We start from the raw sequence: 15296 nt of genomic DNA, 5'->3' as shown, positions 1-15296 counted from the left end.
AGGGGGGAGATAGAGATAGCTGGGGGATGTCTAAGCCAAAATAGCATTCTTTCCCACGGGAGCCAAGGACACTCTACCAGGTGTTGGAGGGACAATGGACAAAAGCCAGCTGGAGTTGGGACTGCGGCCTGATTGGACCATGTGATGGACGTGTGACCTGGGGGAAAGAATTTTGGGTCTTGATTTGGGTGGGGAAACTTCAGGTCCTTCAGAGTTGGGGTTTCACCAGTTGTGCCAATATGAGCTCCTTAAAACCCACCTCTGCCATCAGGCATGGGGGAACTGAGATATTCTTTCCCCCTAGGCCTTTACAATTCATCCATGGTATGTTTGTTTGTATGTATGGATGTTTGGTTTTACAATAAGGGTTTTTAGTTGTTTTAGTATTGGATTTACATGCTGGTTTTTTGTTACTTTTGTTAGCTGCCCCAAGTCTACGGAGAGGGGCGGCATACAAATCCAATAAATAAATAAAATAAAAAAATCAGCACTGTTTTGATTGCTTTGGGTCTGTTACTTGGAACACTGGCATCTGGAACCCTGGGGGGGGGGGTGTTCAGTACAGCAGTTCACTAATGATGATTCCACTACCATTCCATCATCAATGATGAACTGAAGGTTTCTAAGGGGGGAAATGGCATGGGTTTTCCACTCTGAAAATGGCAGCTACAACCCATGACAGATCTATGTGTTGGAAGCACCGAGGCCGAGCAGATCTCTGAGGGAGTGTTTAGTGTGGCATCGAACAGCTGACCCCAACTAAAATTTCTATCCCAAATTTGATTATGGTATTTTTTAAAAACAAATATTTTATTTATTTAACGTAAAGTATGGTTAGCTGTAATTACATCTGTCCAGTTTCGACATCATGCAAACATGCTGTTAAGAAGAGTCACACTTTATAAGGATGATGTATTTTGTCAGTACTACATACTTCACTGGTTTGGTTTGTCAATATATGAACTAACCAGCATTGTATATTTGGAGGAATTAGTATAATGTTGCTTTAAGGGTTAGGGCTGCAATTAGCCATAAATGGGAGACAGCTGTGTTGCTCTCTGTTGTTGTTGGTTTTTGCAGTTAGCCTTGCTAATGCTTGCTATTGCTCTATTGGTCTTGCTAATGCTAATTCCATGATCACACTCTCTCTGCTACTTTTGTGTGACTATACTATATAATTGCTGTGTGCTAAATATTGCTGTGTGCTAAAAATTGGTCTATGTATTATGTATGTAAGTAATACTTACAGTATTACTTAAAGAAATGCATGGCCGGCGCCTTCAAGCACCGGCTGAAATTGCCCCCGGAGCCAGGGAGACGCTGCCGGTGCCGTTCCGACTTCCGGGTAAAACCGGAGGTCGGCTTTTGGCAGCGCGCCAGGCCAGCACGCTGCGTCCTGGGCCTGGGAGGAGGTCCTAAGCCGCCCTATTTAAGGGCGGCTCGAAGCGGACCTCCTCCTCTTGCCCTTGGCTATCCTGAAAAGCGAACACCCGCCCGCCCTCCTCTATCATACAGTGTGCCTGGATGGGGGTCGCCTAGGGGCCGAATAAGAATTTTTGGCGGTTTCTCTTTGATGCGGCCGTTTTTTCGCCTATTCCACACTGTCGTTAAGGATGGACTGGTTAGGGGGTGCAGTGCAAAGTAGAGATACATTGGATTAATTTGGCTTCCTTCTGGTCACTGGGGTTTGGCAGGTTAGGGGCGGAAATGGGCAGTAGGAATAACTGCACGTTCTCCTTTCGGGCATCTTTTCAAGATGATGGGCCGCCTCTCCCCATGAACTAGAGGTTTTGCACAACTTCGGGGATTGGAGCGGGGATGCCCATGGGACTCACCTTATCCAATTTCCCTCGGGGTTTGGACGGTGAGCTCCTCCCACACGCTTATGGGCGTGGCTCGGATACAGGTGAAGTTGGCTACCTTCACCTGGATCAGCAAGGAGGTTCGCCCAAAGTTGCCATGAATGTTTTTGACAGGTAAATTCCACCCCATTAGTTTTGGCCTCTGCAGGTCCTTTGTTTACTGTTATAACGTTCGAATTATGTTATTTAAATTGACGTTATTTAAATTTATGCTAATTAATAAAGTGACCCATTATTAAATCCAGCTACTGTCTCAGCGTCGTTACTCTTCTTCCTGGGCAACTGTGTGTTCTGAAGGGGAATATTATTGGTTAGATGCTGTATGTATAGAACTGTATATTCTGATATCTGATTTACATATGATTGCTTTACTTGGATATGTATGTAGTGGACTGTTTACTGATTACTTTATTGTACACAATATTTATACTCTTACTTATATTAGTCTGTGTTATTGGCTGAACAACCACCACTGCCACATATACTCTGTTTCTAAGTTTAGGATTCTAACATTGGTTATAAGGCAGTGTGCATTGCTAACATATTTCATAGTTAAAACTAGCAAAACTATGTTCATTGGTACATTCCAAGCTCCAAATAGCCATTTCAAGTGTTCCAACAACGTTGTCCCTCCCCCAGAAAAAAACAAAAGACAGAAACAATCAAACAAATCCTTTTCAAAGCAATACTCTTGAATGTTCCAAGTCACGTAAATGGCACATTGCTTTCTGGATAGACTACCACGGCTCCTTTTCAAATTCTTCCAGTGCTAGCAATTTTTAAAAACATGTGGTTTTTGTTGCTTGTTGAACATTGCTGCCTGAGACATGTCTAAAATGCTAAGGAAAGGTTGTAAATGTGTAAGTTTTTGTTAATTTGTTTAAAGCTCCAAAAACAGCTTCTGATAAGAGAGTGGTTGTAAAGAACCCCAATTATATGTTCTGTGTTTGTTTGTGTTTTGAATTGTGTTATGCAAATTTTTTAAAAATAAAAATAAAAAAGAACATTGTTGCCTGAGAAACTGCAAAATACAGACTTGCCCTTATGCATTAGAAAGGGGGAAAAAGTCACAACCTTATGACCACATTAATGGTGTTATATTATTAATAGTATAGTATATTATTAACAGTAGTGTAGGATATAGTATAATATAGTATTTTAATAGTATATTATTAATAGTATTATATTGTTCATGGGTTGTGTCTGAAGTGGCTACTTAACACTTCTCTTTCTGTCCGAAAGACAGAAGACTCCAGAACTGATGCTGATGTTGTGCTATCGGATTGGTATGAATGGTACCGATGACTGCTTTCATCTGAACTCTTTATAAAATTTGTTAATTGTATGTCTGATTCTTTTAAAAATCTGGACTTAAATAACAAATCACAAGAAGACAGCAATGTTTTCCAGTTCGGTAAACCAAAGCATATTGACATTATATATCTATATCTATATCTATATCTATATCTATATCTATATCTATATCTATATCTATATCTATATCTATATCTATATCTATATCATCCATCCATCCATCCATCCATCCATCCATCCATCCATCCATCCATCCATCTACATATATACGATCATCCTTTACTTCTAGCCCCAAGGTATAATATTTGCTGATATTATGTGAAGATAAAATACTCTGGACAGTATTAATCAGTGTTGATGTCTCTGCTCAGCCAACAGGAAAAACAAAGCAGAATAATTACTACCAACTCTAATCTAATCTAAAACTATTCTAGAAATTCTAAACACCCAGATGCCTCTAAAACTATGGTGAGAAATTAAACACTATTCATACTGTCTCTGACCCGAGTTAATTGAATCTGGCTTTTTCACTTTGACTCAGTCTGCTAATCAGAAGAATTTATTTATTTTATTTTTAATTTGTTTTGTCAAATACGTACTGGTGGTATACAAAGATACAACAATATTTTGTAGTGTAAGAGAGTAAGAGAGAAACATTAGGACAGGGGACGGAAGGTACTCTGGTGCACTTATGCAGGCCCCTTACTGACCTCTTAGGAATGGGGAAAGGTCAACAGTGGATAGTCACATGACCTTGGGACTAAGCAAAGGTCATAAATATGAACCAGTTGCCGAGCATCTGCATTTCAATCAGATGATCATGGGCATGCTGCATATGTTGTAACTGAAGAATGGTCGTGAGTCACACTTTTCAATGCTGCTGGAACCTTTGAATGGCCATTAAATGAACTATTGTTATTTCGAGGGCTACCTTTCCCATATGGAAAGAAATTAAGGGCGCAAAAGACCCCTTCTTTTAGTTCCAGAAGGACCTACCTCATTGAAGAGCAGTTCCCTTCTTTGCTGTTTCCTGAGATCCATCTTTTTCACAGCCACTTGCCTTCCCGTGTGCTTCTCCGTGGCGATGCAAACAATCCCGGTGGAGCCTTCCCCGATCTTGATAAAGTTGTCCAAGTATTCTCGAGGATCCCCTGGGCTCACCACCAGTTGCAAAGCTGCTCGGAACTGCTCGTGCGATACCCTTGAGGGTTGTTGATCTGAGGAGGAACCCCAGCTCGGTGGAGGATAAGAACTCGAAGTGATGCTTGGGGAGCTTGGATAAGAAGCTGTGGAAGTATAATGTGAGCTCGGCTGCAGCGAAGGCTGGTGGTTAAAGTGAGAGAATTTGTGATAGATAGTGGAGTACTGATAGCCACTACCTGAATAGGTGGCTTTGCACTGACTCTGAGGTAGCTTTGTTGGGCCTCGTGGATATGTGTCTGATCCAGAAAGGGGTGGACTGACTACTATCTGTGATCGATCATAATCCAGCTGTGGAAAAAGACACATCAAAAAGTTAACTTCGCTTTTGGTACAACCATGTGTTGCTGAACTAATGAGGGATGCAAACATACTTTTATTTTATTTTTTTAAAAAACCTTCTTCAAGTATGTCATTCTCAGACTATCTACTAGTTGCTTGGATGCCTCCAGAAACATATGTTCTAACGGTATCTTGCTCAATTAGTACAATGTTTCCCCTTTATAAAAGGCTTACTTGTTATCTTCTCAAGGAGGGCAGAAGACATTGTTCAAGGTTAGGAGAGAAGCAACTGACTAACACACACACACCCGCCGCCCCTGCCCCAAGCTGTCTTTGGAAGCATGAATCTAAATCTTCTGATTGCCAAAATTAGGCAGCCTTGCAAGCAATCGTCTTTTAGGAACAGAGCATTGTGGCCCATCAATTGGTTATGTTGAACAAAAGAAACCAGGTGCTTAAACCTGGTCAATGGGATATTGTTTAATAGGAGGAGAATCCCTGGCCTCATGCTTTGGAGAACTGTTAACGGAACAGACAGTTTTGATCTGATTTTCAACAGAGCTTATTCATGTGGAAATCCTTCGCTGGTTCCTTTTCAAGATGTATAACCTGAGACTCCAATCAAGTTCAACCAGAGCAGAAGGCATCTGTTTCTGAGCTAAAGAGGTAGAAGGTGTTTGAGGGCAGACTCAAAGAAGGGAGCAAGAAGCAGGAGTAAATAAATATCTATGGAGTCAGTATCATTGTTTTGATACGTTGTGAACTGCCCCGAGTTCTCGGAGAGGATACAAATCCAATAAATAAGTAAGTAAGTAAGTAAGTAAACAAGTAAGTAGGAAACCAAGCCCAAAACGAGGGCTTTATAAGTGATTAAAAAGAGTCTAAGGAGAAGGGTGGCATTAAAAAATTGAATAAATAAATAAATAAATAAATGAATAGATAGATAAATAAAAAGCACTTTCAATTGAATCTGGAAGCACAGTGGTTAGAGTGCAATACTGCAGGCTACTTCTGTTGACTGCCGGCTGCCTGCAATTTGTCAGTTGGAATCTCACCAGGCTCAAGGTTGACTCCAAGGGTGGGCAGCAGGCAGGACGAAGTGGAACGCAGTTCCACCAGTGGAAATTTATTTATTTATTTATTGGATTTGTATGCCGCCCCTCTCCAAGGACTCGGGGCGGCTCACAACATAAATGAAGCTGTGTGCCCATCTCCAGCTGATCATCCCACCCTCCCATTCTCCTCCTCCTCCTCCTCGGAAAGCAGCAGGGAGACCAGCACTGGCAGGAGTTCCAGGGGGCCCATTTTCTCCCCTCTCTTTTCGCAACAGCTTATTGGCACCCGTTCACCTAGCCATCCAGCCTGAGGCACGGGGGGCAATCCAGGAAGGAGAGGGCGGGAAACGTGAAGCTAATTGTCACCTCAGAGAGCGACATTGGTGAGGTTGTAAATCAAGGACTTAACAGTTCACTTGAACGATGATGATCGTTCAAGCCACTCCCACCTGGTCACATGACCATCAAGCCACACACACAAAATAAGCCACACCCACAGTGTGGCAGTAAAAATTTTGGCTGCCCATTACTGGTTGACTCAGCCTTCCATCCTTCAGTGATGGGTAAAATGAGGATCCAGATTGTTGGGGGCAATAGGCTGACTCTGTAAATTGCTTAGAGAGGGCTGTAAAAGCACAGTGAAGTCGTATATAAGTCTAAGCCAAGGGTCTCCAAACTTGGCAACTTTAAGACCTGTGGACTTCACTTAACTTGCACTGATGTTGTTACCTAGTTAGGGTAATGAAACATCTACAAGAAAAGACGCAAGCTCAGAGAGCACTAGGGACCTCTAATATTTATAACTTTATTTAATTAAGCATGGATGATAAAACCAAAAGCACATTGAGATCTGGCTTCAGTAGCATTGAGAGAATTGAACCAATACATCAAAGAGAGCTCAACTAATGGTTCATACTCCTAATGGTGGTAGAAAAGAACCGTTGCACTTACCTGAACGGTCTTCTCGCTGCACTGCAAGGAGAGTCCAACATGGGTTAATCTTCAGCCTTGCTGGAAGGGACTGAGTTAAAAATTAACATATTTTACTGGTCCAACCCCCATGCTGCCCTTCCTGGGTCAGTCTTATAATAAAACGAAGTCATAGTGATAGTAAACCAAAGAACTTTATTAAGCCAACTAAACTGGAATTAAACTCCAACTATGACAAATCTGTGACCCTGGGCCAACATAGCCGGGCGGGTTTGGACTCTCCTTGCAGTGCAGCGAGAAGACCGTTCAGGTAAGTGCAACGGTTCTTCTCCACTTGCACTGCTTCGGAGAGTCCAACATGGGATATACCCAAGCTGAACTATTAGGGGGGGGAAGGCTGGACCAGGGGCGCAGTATCGGTGCAAACTCTCTGCAGTACTCTGCGTCCAAAGGCCGCTTCAGCCGAAGCGAAAGTGTCCAATCTGTAATGTCGAATGAATGTATTAGGTGCGGCCCAGGTTGCCGCACAGCAAATATCATCGATTGGGGCCTGTGTTGTCCAGGCCGCCGATGTGGCCGCACTCCTCGTTGAATGTGCTGTGATGCCTTGTGGTATTGGTGTAGACCCTGATTTGTAAGCGATGATGATACAGGAGCGAATCCAGCAACTAATTGTCTTGGGTGACACTTTATTCCCCATAGATGCTGGAAAGTATGAGACGAATAGGGCTTCCGTTTTTCTAAAGGTGTTAGTCCGCCTTATATAAATTTTGATGGCCCGTCTAACATCTAACTTGTGCCATCTTAGTTCCAGTGGGTGAGACCCCTGGGAACAAAAGTCTGGTAACACAATGTCTTGAGATCTATGGAAGACCGTGTTCACTTTTGGTAAGAAGGAAGGGTCTGGCCGGAGGACCACCTTGTTGGTGTGGAATGTGCATAAGTCCGGTCTTACTGATAAAGCTGAAAGCTCTGAGACCCTCCTTGCTGATGTGATTGCGGTAAGGAATGCCGTCTTCAGTGATAACAGCCGTAGCGGAATCTCCCTTAAGGGTTCAAAGGGAGGTACCGTGAGGGCTTGCAAAACTAGGGGCAGGTCCCATGTGGGAAAACGGTGTATAGTAGGAGGTCTGATGTTCGCTGCCCCTCTAATAAAGTCCCGAATCCACGGGTGCTGGGAAATCGGAGTAGAAAAGTCCATTTTAAGAATAGTGGCAATTGCCGCCGTCTGTCTGCGAAGTGTATTCGGAGCTAGTCCCTTGTCCAATCCTTCCTGCAGGAACTCCAGGATCTGGATTACTGATGGTGACTGAGGGTCCTGATTGCGACCTCTGCAAAAGGAGCAATAAGCTCTCCAGGTTGCCTGGTAAATTCGCGTCGTGGAGGGACGGCGCGCTGCTTGTATGGTGGATATCACCTTGTCCGGGACCCGTTCCTTCCTTAATCTCTCCCCTTCAAGTGCCACACGGCAAGACTCCACCACTGGGGGTCTGGATGGCAAATCGACCCCTGCGTCAGTACCACCTTGTGGTGTGGTATGCGCCACGGGGGGGAAATTGAAAGGTCCATGAGGTCCGCGAACCAAGGGCGTCTGGGCCAATGAGGGGCCACCAGAAGCAACTCTGCTTGTTCCTGTAGCAGTTTGTGTACAACTCTTGGTATGAGGCAGACAGGGGGAAATGCATACAGCAGTCCTTCCGGCCACGGGGAGGTCAACGCATTGATCTGTTCCGCTCCTGGTGATGGGAACCTTGAGAAGAACCTTGGTAGGTGACTGTTGTGGCATGTAGCAAATAGGTCCACCTCCGGGGTCCCGTATTTGTGCACGATGTCCAGGAATAGATCTGTGCTCAGACTCCACTCTGTCGGGTCTATGGTGGTCCGACTGAGCCAATCCGCCTGTATGTTTGAGATGCCGGATATGTGTTCCGCTCGTATGGAAGCGAGATGCCGTTCTGCCCACCTGAATAGAGACTGGGATTCTCTCATCAGTAGACCTGATCTCGTGCCGCCTTGATGATTGATGTGTGCCCTTGTCGCTACATTGTCTGTGAGTATCAGTACACTCCGGTCTTTCACCAGTCCTGAGAAGTGTCTGAGCGCCAGGTGAACCGCTCTGAGTTCCAAGTAATTGATATTGGGACATGCTAGTTCCTCCGGACTCCATAGACCCTGTGCCACTCCTACGTTGGAGTGAGCCCCCCAACCTGAGAGGCTCGCGTCCGTTGTTATGGTTACCTCTTGTTGTAACAGGAACGGCGACCCCTGATGTAGGGCTGATGACTTCCACCATGGGAGTGATCGGCGTACCTCTGGCGGGATCTTGACCAATCTGGAAGAGTGGCTGGTTCTGTTCCGTTGAAACGGAATGAGGAACCACTGTAGTGGTCTGGCATGAAGCCTGGCCCAGGGTACAATGTCTATGCAGGAGATGAGGACTCCCAACAGTTGGGACAGGAAAGCCAGCGTTGTCGTAGTACTGCGTTGCAATTCTGAGATCAACGCTCTGACCTTTACCTGACGGTCCAATGACAGGAAGACCCTGCCTGCCATGGTGTCTATATTGGTGCCCAGGTGGGGTAAGTACCTGGTTGGTATGAGGTGACTCTTTTGGTAATTGATAGAGAACCCCATACTTTCCAAGGTGTCCATAGTCTCTGTCAGATCCTGATGTGCACGACTGGGGCTGTTGGACAATATGATGATATCGTCCAAATACGCCATCAGGCGTAGAGGACGTGTCCTGAGCTGTGCGGTGAGTATGTCCAATAATTTTGTAAATGTCCTGGGTGCTGACGATAGGCCAAATGGCATGGCCCTGTACTGAAAATGATGGTTTTCGAAACAAAACCGGAGGAATTTCCTGTAATCTGGATGTACTGGGACATGTAGGTATGCTTCTTTGAGGTCTATTGACGTCAACCAGTCCTGGTGACGTATAGCTGCTAGTATGGTCCTTAGCGAGTGCATTTTGAACCTGCGGTATTTTATGTACAGGTTCAACTGCCTCAGGTTGAGAATGAGGCGGCAACCTCCCGAGGACTTGGGTACTATGAACACGATGGAATAATACCCTTGTCCCTGCTGGTGCGGTGGGACCGTCTCGATGGCACCGATTTGAAATAGATGATGAATCTCTTGGTAAAGGAGGTTGCGCTTGTGATTGTTGGAGAGTACTGGGCACTCCAGAAATCTGTTTGGAGGTTTTTGGGTAAACTCCAGGGTGAGTCCCTGAGCTATAGTATTTAGAGCCCAAGTGTCTGGGGATATAGACGCCCAGGAGGCGGTGAAATGCTGCAGCCGTCCTCCTATGGGGAGTGTCTTGGTAAAGTCATTTGTTCCTTCTAAAACCTCCCCTGTTGGAACCTCTATAGGGCTTCCTAGTTTGTTGGAACTGCCTGTTCCTGTCCCCGAAGGTACTCCTGTCTCCTCTGTAGGATTGTTGAGAGAAAGACCCCTGGGCATATGATCTTCCAGCCTGGGGTACAGTGGAGGAAGATTCAGCCCGAAAGGGCTGGCGTCTAAAATACGGGGCAGTGCGTCTTTCCTGCCGTCTGTAGGTTCTAGGCATGATTTTTTTCTTGTCCTTGTCCTCCACGAGGACCTTGTCAAGAGATTCTCCGAACAATTTTGATCCATCAAATGGGGCCGAGGCTAAACGTCCTTTGGACTTGGCGTCAGCCTGCCAGGTCCGGAGCCAAAGTAAGCGACGGGATGATTGATTTGCTGCTAGGGCTCGTGAGGAAAAACGAGAAGCTGACAAAGTGGCGTCCGCCGAAAATTCTGCAGCAGCTAGCAACTTGTTAAGATCTTGTCTTAGGCGGCCCTCCTCAGGTCCCAACTTCGAAAGCATTTCCTGGAGCCAAAGGACTGAGGCCCTATTAAAAAATGACGCAGCTGAAGCTGCTTTAAGAGCCCATGCCGACATCTGATGAGCCTTTTTATTGATTGCTTCCGCCCTCCGGTCCTCCGGCTTTAGGCCATCCGCCACGTCGGAGGGAACTAATGCATTGGATACTAGGGCTGCAATTGGAGCATCCACCGATGGAAATTCCAGCAAATTTTCCAGTTCTGGCTCAAATGCGTAAAATTTACGCTCAGAAGCTGTTGGGCCTAGAGCAGCTGCTGGATATTGCCAGGGCCTCTTAACATTGTCCAAGAAAAGCTTAGGAACCGGAATAAGGTCAGCATCCCTTTGGAGCTCCGTGAGCACCCTTGAGGCCGGTTGAGGGACCGATGCTGTATCTGTGGGCTTCTCCGGGGTGCCCAGAGCAACAGCCATCTTTGCTTTGTTCAGCAGTACACGAAATATAGAGGGCCTAAAGAGACCTGTATATGTAGGTGGTTCTGGGAGTGCTCCCTCATCCTCAGATAGGCCATCATCTGGCTCTGAGCCTTGTCCTCTAAACGCAGGATCTTCTAGAAAGGAATCATGAGTAGGAGACGGAGGAGCTGGGGCTGCCCAGATATTCCTCTGTAGAGAAGGAGGAGGAGGAGGATGTGGAGAGGCAGGGGGTGCACTTGCTTGTTGTACACCAGTTACTATGCCATGCGAATATGCTGAAGCTATCATATCTTGCAAGGCAGGTGGTAAGCGTTGCCAGGTATCTGGTGAGGATCTGAGTCCTGCAGCTGTTGGGGTAAACGTGGCTGTAGGCTGTGGTGCCATGTGCCATGCGGGAGAAGCGGGAGATGGCCTGGCAACCTCAGGTCTTATTGATTCCGCCACCTGGGATGGGCCCCCAAACCTATCCGGTGACCAGTCTTTGTCTGTGGCCAACCCAATTCCCTCAGGAAGTCTTGGGGGGGGGGTCCCGGTTATAATGTCCCCAGTCTGACCTGGCATCGATGACAAAGCTGCATTGCTCTGTTTCTGAGCCTCTAATTGCTCTTCCAACGCCTTAATTCGACGTTCTGCCTCTCTTAAGCCAGATGAGGACTGAGAGGTCTTCGATTTTGCCTTAGAGGAGTGTGCTTTCTCCTTTGCCTTTACAGATGGGGGCTCTGTTGACCCCTGCTGAGGAAGATCCGCCATCGGGAATGAATTAGAGCCTCCGATAATGCAAAGTGCAGAGAAAAACTTTTTTTGCTGCGTAACAAGTTGTAACTGAGCAAAAAGATGGCCACCGCCAGTAGAGGGCAGTCTTTTCCTGTGAAGGAAAGGATATCCGCTTCCTGCCTCTCTAGGAATGAGTCAGGCTCTCCGTTAGCCCTCCGACTCTGGTGGGCGGAAGTCGACCTCTATGGGTCAGTCCCAATATGGCGGCCTCCTGTATAGCGCGCCTCCAATGGCCGCGCCCTTAAATCGGCCGTTTCAAACGGCAACAGGAATCGGCCGAATGCTCCGTTTCTGGGCGGCGTTTTTGGCGGGGATTTTGAAAGCTCCGCTTTTGCCTTGGCCAATATTGCGAGGAAATCGCATCCACAGAGGTATGGCCGCGCAGGCCGGGGACCTCCGTTGCTGGCGAGCTGTGGCGGGAAATTCGAATCTCCTCCATCCATGTCTTAAGAATCGCTCTGAAAGACGGTATGGCCGCGCAGGCCAGGGACCTCTTTTCGCTGGCGATACCCGGTCACGGGAGCTGTACCCACGCAGGGAAGAGGCTCCGACCTGGGAAGACTTTTTAAGGGCAATGCTCCACAGAGCAGGGGCCCAATCCCGCCGAGGTGAGCTGCTCCATGAATCTGAAAAACAGAAAGAGAAAAAGAAATTATTAGTAAAAAGACATATTCTTTAATAAAACAAATAAAAATACTAAAAACATCAATAAAAACCACTCCTAGACTCCAAGAATCCTAGGAGGGAAAACTCATGTGTCCCTTCACTATGACTGAGTTTTTTAGACTGACCCAGGAAGGGCAGCATGGGGGTTGGACCAGTAAAATATGTTAATTTTTAACTCAGTCCCTTCCAGCAAGGCTGAAGATTAACCCATGTTGGACTCTCCGAAGCAGTGCAAGTGGAGAAACTCTGATTCAGTGCTAGTCTGTCACTTAATGCTAGTTGTTTGCAGACAAAAGCCAATGGCTACTATGGAAGGAGAATTGTGAACCAAATGGCTCTTTGGTGTAGTGCAGCAAGACTGTGCAAAGGACCCAGAGGAGAATGGATTTCATTTTTTTTTCCTGCCTAGCTTTTCCCCACTCGGGAGGACAATGTACATTTCTGGATCATCCGAATGTTGATCCATTGGTTGCGACGGGAATTAATCGACCACCTTGTCATCTGAACCTGACGTTGTGGGCTAAAATAGAGTGACTGTCTCAAAGTCATTCAGCTGATGCGGGTATACTTCGCCGTCTCCTAATTCCTAGCCTGGAGCCTTAATCCCTGCATTGGCTCTCAAAACTGAATCCGTAGTACTTCACTGCGCCAGACAATACGTCCTTTCTATTGGAATATTAATGAATTATACTAAATGATTTCTTTACTCCAGAAAAGCATAAATGATATGTTTTAGGAACTGATTTGTGTTATTTGGTGTAACAAATACACTTTCTCATGAACCTATGTATTTGCCTTTATAGGTAGTCCTCAGCTTATGGCCCAAAATTTCTGTTGCTAAGTGGAAGCAGGAGGGGGGGAAAAGAATAATTTTCAGCACTGTGCAAAGCAAGCAAGCTCGTCACATTTCCATGGTGGGTGGGTGAGTAAGGGGGGGGGATTAGAAACAGACTCATGATGTCGCACAATTACAAATAATTATAGCGGTGAATTTATTTAATCAATCAATTTCAGTGGGAAAGCGTGGGGCAGGGGTGGACAAAGCAGGCGCTCCATTCAGCGTTTCGTTACTAGTTTCACTGCTGGCTGCCAGCCAGAAGTCCTCTGATCCATGTTAGTTAAATGCACATTAATCTGAATTTGGCAGTGTAATCAAGGACCCAACTGAACTGTGAAATTGAATTCTGCAGTGCAACTCCGTTTGACCATTTTATGCTACGGCTGTAGGGAGGAGGAGCGGTGGATGGGGGAAGCCTGCTGCAGCATCAATTTATCTCCGTAGGATGCTGCACAGCGAGAGAACAATCAAGTTCTACCCAGCGCAGGAAAAGACATGCACAGCAAGAATCAGTTCTGTTTAACCACCCTTGGAGATTCCTTCACTGGCTCTTCTTTTAAAAAACAACAACAACAACTCCTGGGAGGTTTAGATGAGAAAAGGATTTCCCTGGCTCTTGGAACCTGGTCTGAAGGCTAAAACCAATGGGTGTGTTGGACCAGTTTATTTTAAAGACCACTCATTCATTAGTTCCAAAACAAATATGCCTTTTATCTTCTAACTCTTTATCTTTGAGCAGCATATATCTGGGGCATAAGTAAACTGGGAATGAAAAATAGATGTATACGATAATCGTAGGTCATTTCAACCTTTTAGGACAGGGGTCCACTCTTGTCACACAATAAGACACTACAACTTTTTGTTGTTTCAATAACAAAAACTGCAGGAAAGGACACCTTATCAAAAGGAAGCTGTATATTTATGCTTTTGGCTTCTTGCAGGATTGCTGTGTCATATGATTTTGGACTACACCTTTGAATATATTACAGTATTGTTGTTTGGGAATGATTTATAAATTATTATTCTTTGGGGAGGAAGAGATAAAGCAGTTTTCTGATTTTCCCCCCCAATCTTGCTCCTTGCATTACATGCAGTTCTGTATCATAAAAATTAATGGTTGTTCAGCTTAAGAAAAATATAATACAGTGGTACCTCTACTTAAGAACTTAATTTGTTCCGTGATCAGGTTCTTAAGTAGAAAAGTTTGTAGGCAGAAGCGATTTTTCCCATAGGAATCAATGTAAAAGAAAATAATGCGTGCAAACCCATTAGGAAAGAAATCAAAGCTCAGAATTTGGGTGGGAGGAAGAGGAGGTGGAGGAAGATGAGGAGGAGGACAATTGCTGCCGAAGGAAGAAGGTGAGGTGAGGGGAATCAAAAAAATCCAAAACTTTAAGGCTTAAAAATAAAAAGAGGGACTCTGAGGCGGCGAGGAGGAGCACACGCCTCCCATACACTGAAAAGCTTCTCTGGCAGCCCAGAAAAGCCCGAGATGGCCGGGATTAAAGGGGGAATGGCAGGAAACTGGCCGAGCCTTCGTGCTGCTCTCAAATTTCCAGGGAAATTTTTCCGGGCTCAGGTTCTTAAGAAGAGGCAAAAAAATCTTGAACACCCGGTTCTTATCTAGAAAAGTTCTTAAGTAGAGGCGTTCTTAGGTAGAGGTACAGTGAACAGACTGGATTGTTTTCCTTCTGCCTTCTCTGTAAAAGTCTTAACTCTTGGATCTCATGAAATAGACTGATTGGGTGGCATAGAAGTCAAATAAATAAGTAAATTCCTCTGCCCATTAATAATCTGACATGTTATTTAATAAATATTAGAATTATTCTTCAGGAAAGTCTTTAGGAGAAAATAAAAAGCTGCTGTTAAAATACTCTCATGCCTATGTTTTACACATACGTTATTTTCTGTAATGTATGCAGTAAAACAAACCAACAAACTGTAAACAACCCAACAAGGTCCAGGCACAGATATCTGTAACACTGCAAAGTCAACAACGTGCACTGAATTTATTGAATTTATATCCCACTGAGGGTGATGAGATCATGACGAGATAAAAATCCGACAAAGACGTAAAATTATATACCTTT

General features: G+C 45.2%; 1 protein-coding gene across 6 annotated transcripts in view; it reads right to left on the bottom strand.

The window, feature by feature from the left end:
• The window catches only part of PAK5 (p21 (RAC1) activated kinase 5), a 182275-nt gene that overhangs the window by 18537 nt on the left and 148442 nt on the right, over positions 1-15296 (bottom strand). For 3 of the 6 annotated variants that reach the window (XM_070732660.1, XM_070732659.1, XM_070732657.1), the window contains 2 exons: positions 4556-4667; positions 4173-4462 (listed from right to left, as the gene is read on the bottom strand). In XM_070732660.1, coding sequence (XP_070588761.1) covers positions 4173-4462; positions 4556-4667 — 402 coding nt within the window. Of the gene's footprint in view, positions 1-4172; positions 4668-15296 lie in introns of all 6 variants that reach the window. The other 3 variants (XM_070732655.1, XM_070732658.1, XM_070732656.1) reach the window with 1 other exon arrangement.

The sequence above is a fragment of the Erythrolamprus reginae genome, chromosome 1, assembly GCF_031021105.1.
Source record: "Erythrolamprus reginae isolate rEryReg1 chromosome 1, rEryReg1.hap1, whole genome shotgun sequence".
Lineage (NCBI taxonomy): Eukaryota > Metazoa > Chordata > Lepidosauria > Squamata > Dipsadidae > Erythrolamprus > Erythrolamprus reginae.
This window is presented reverse-complemented; position numbering and strand designations above follow the sequence as displayed.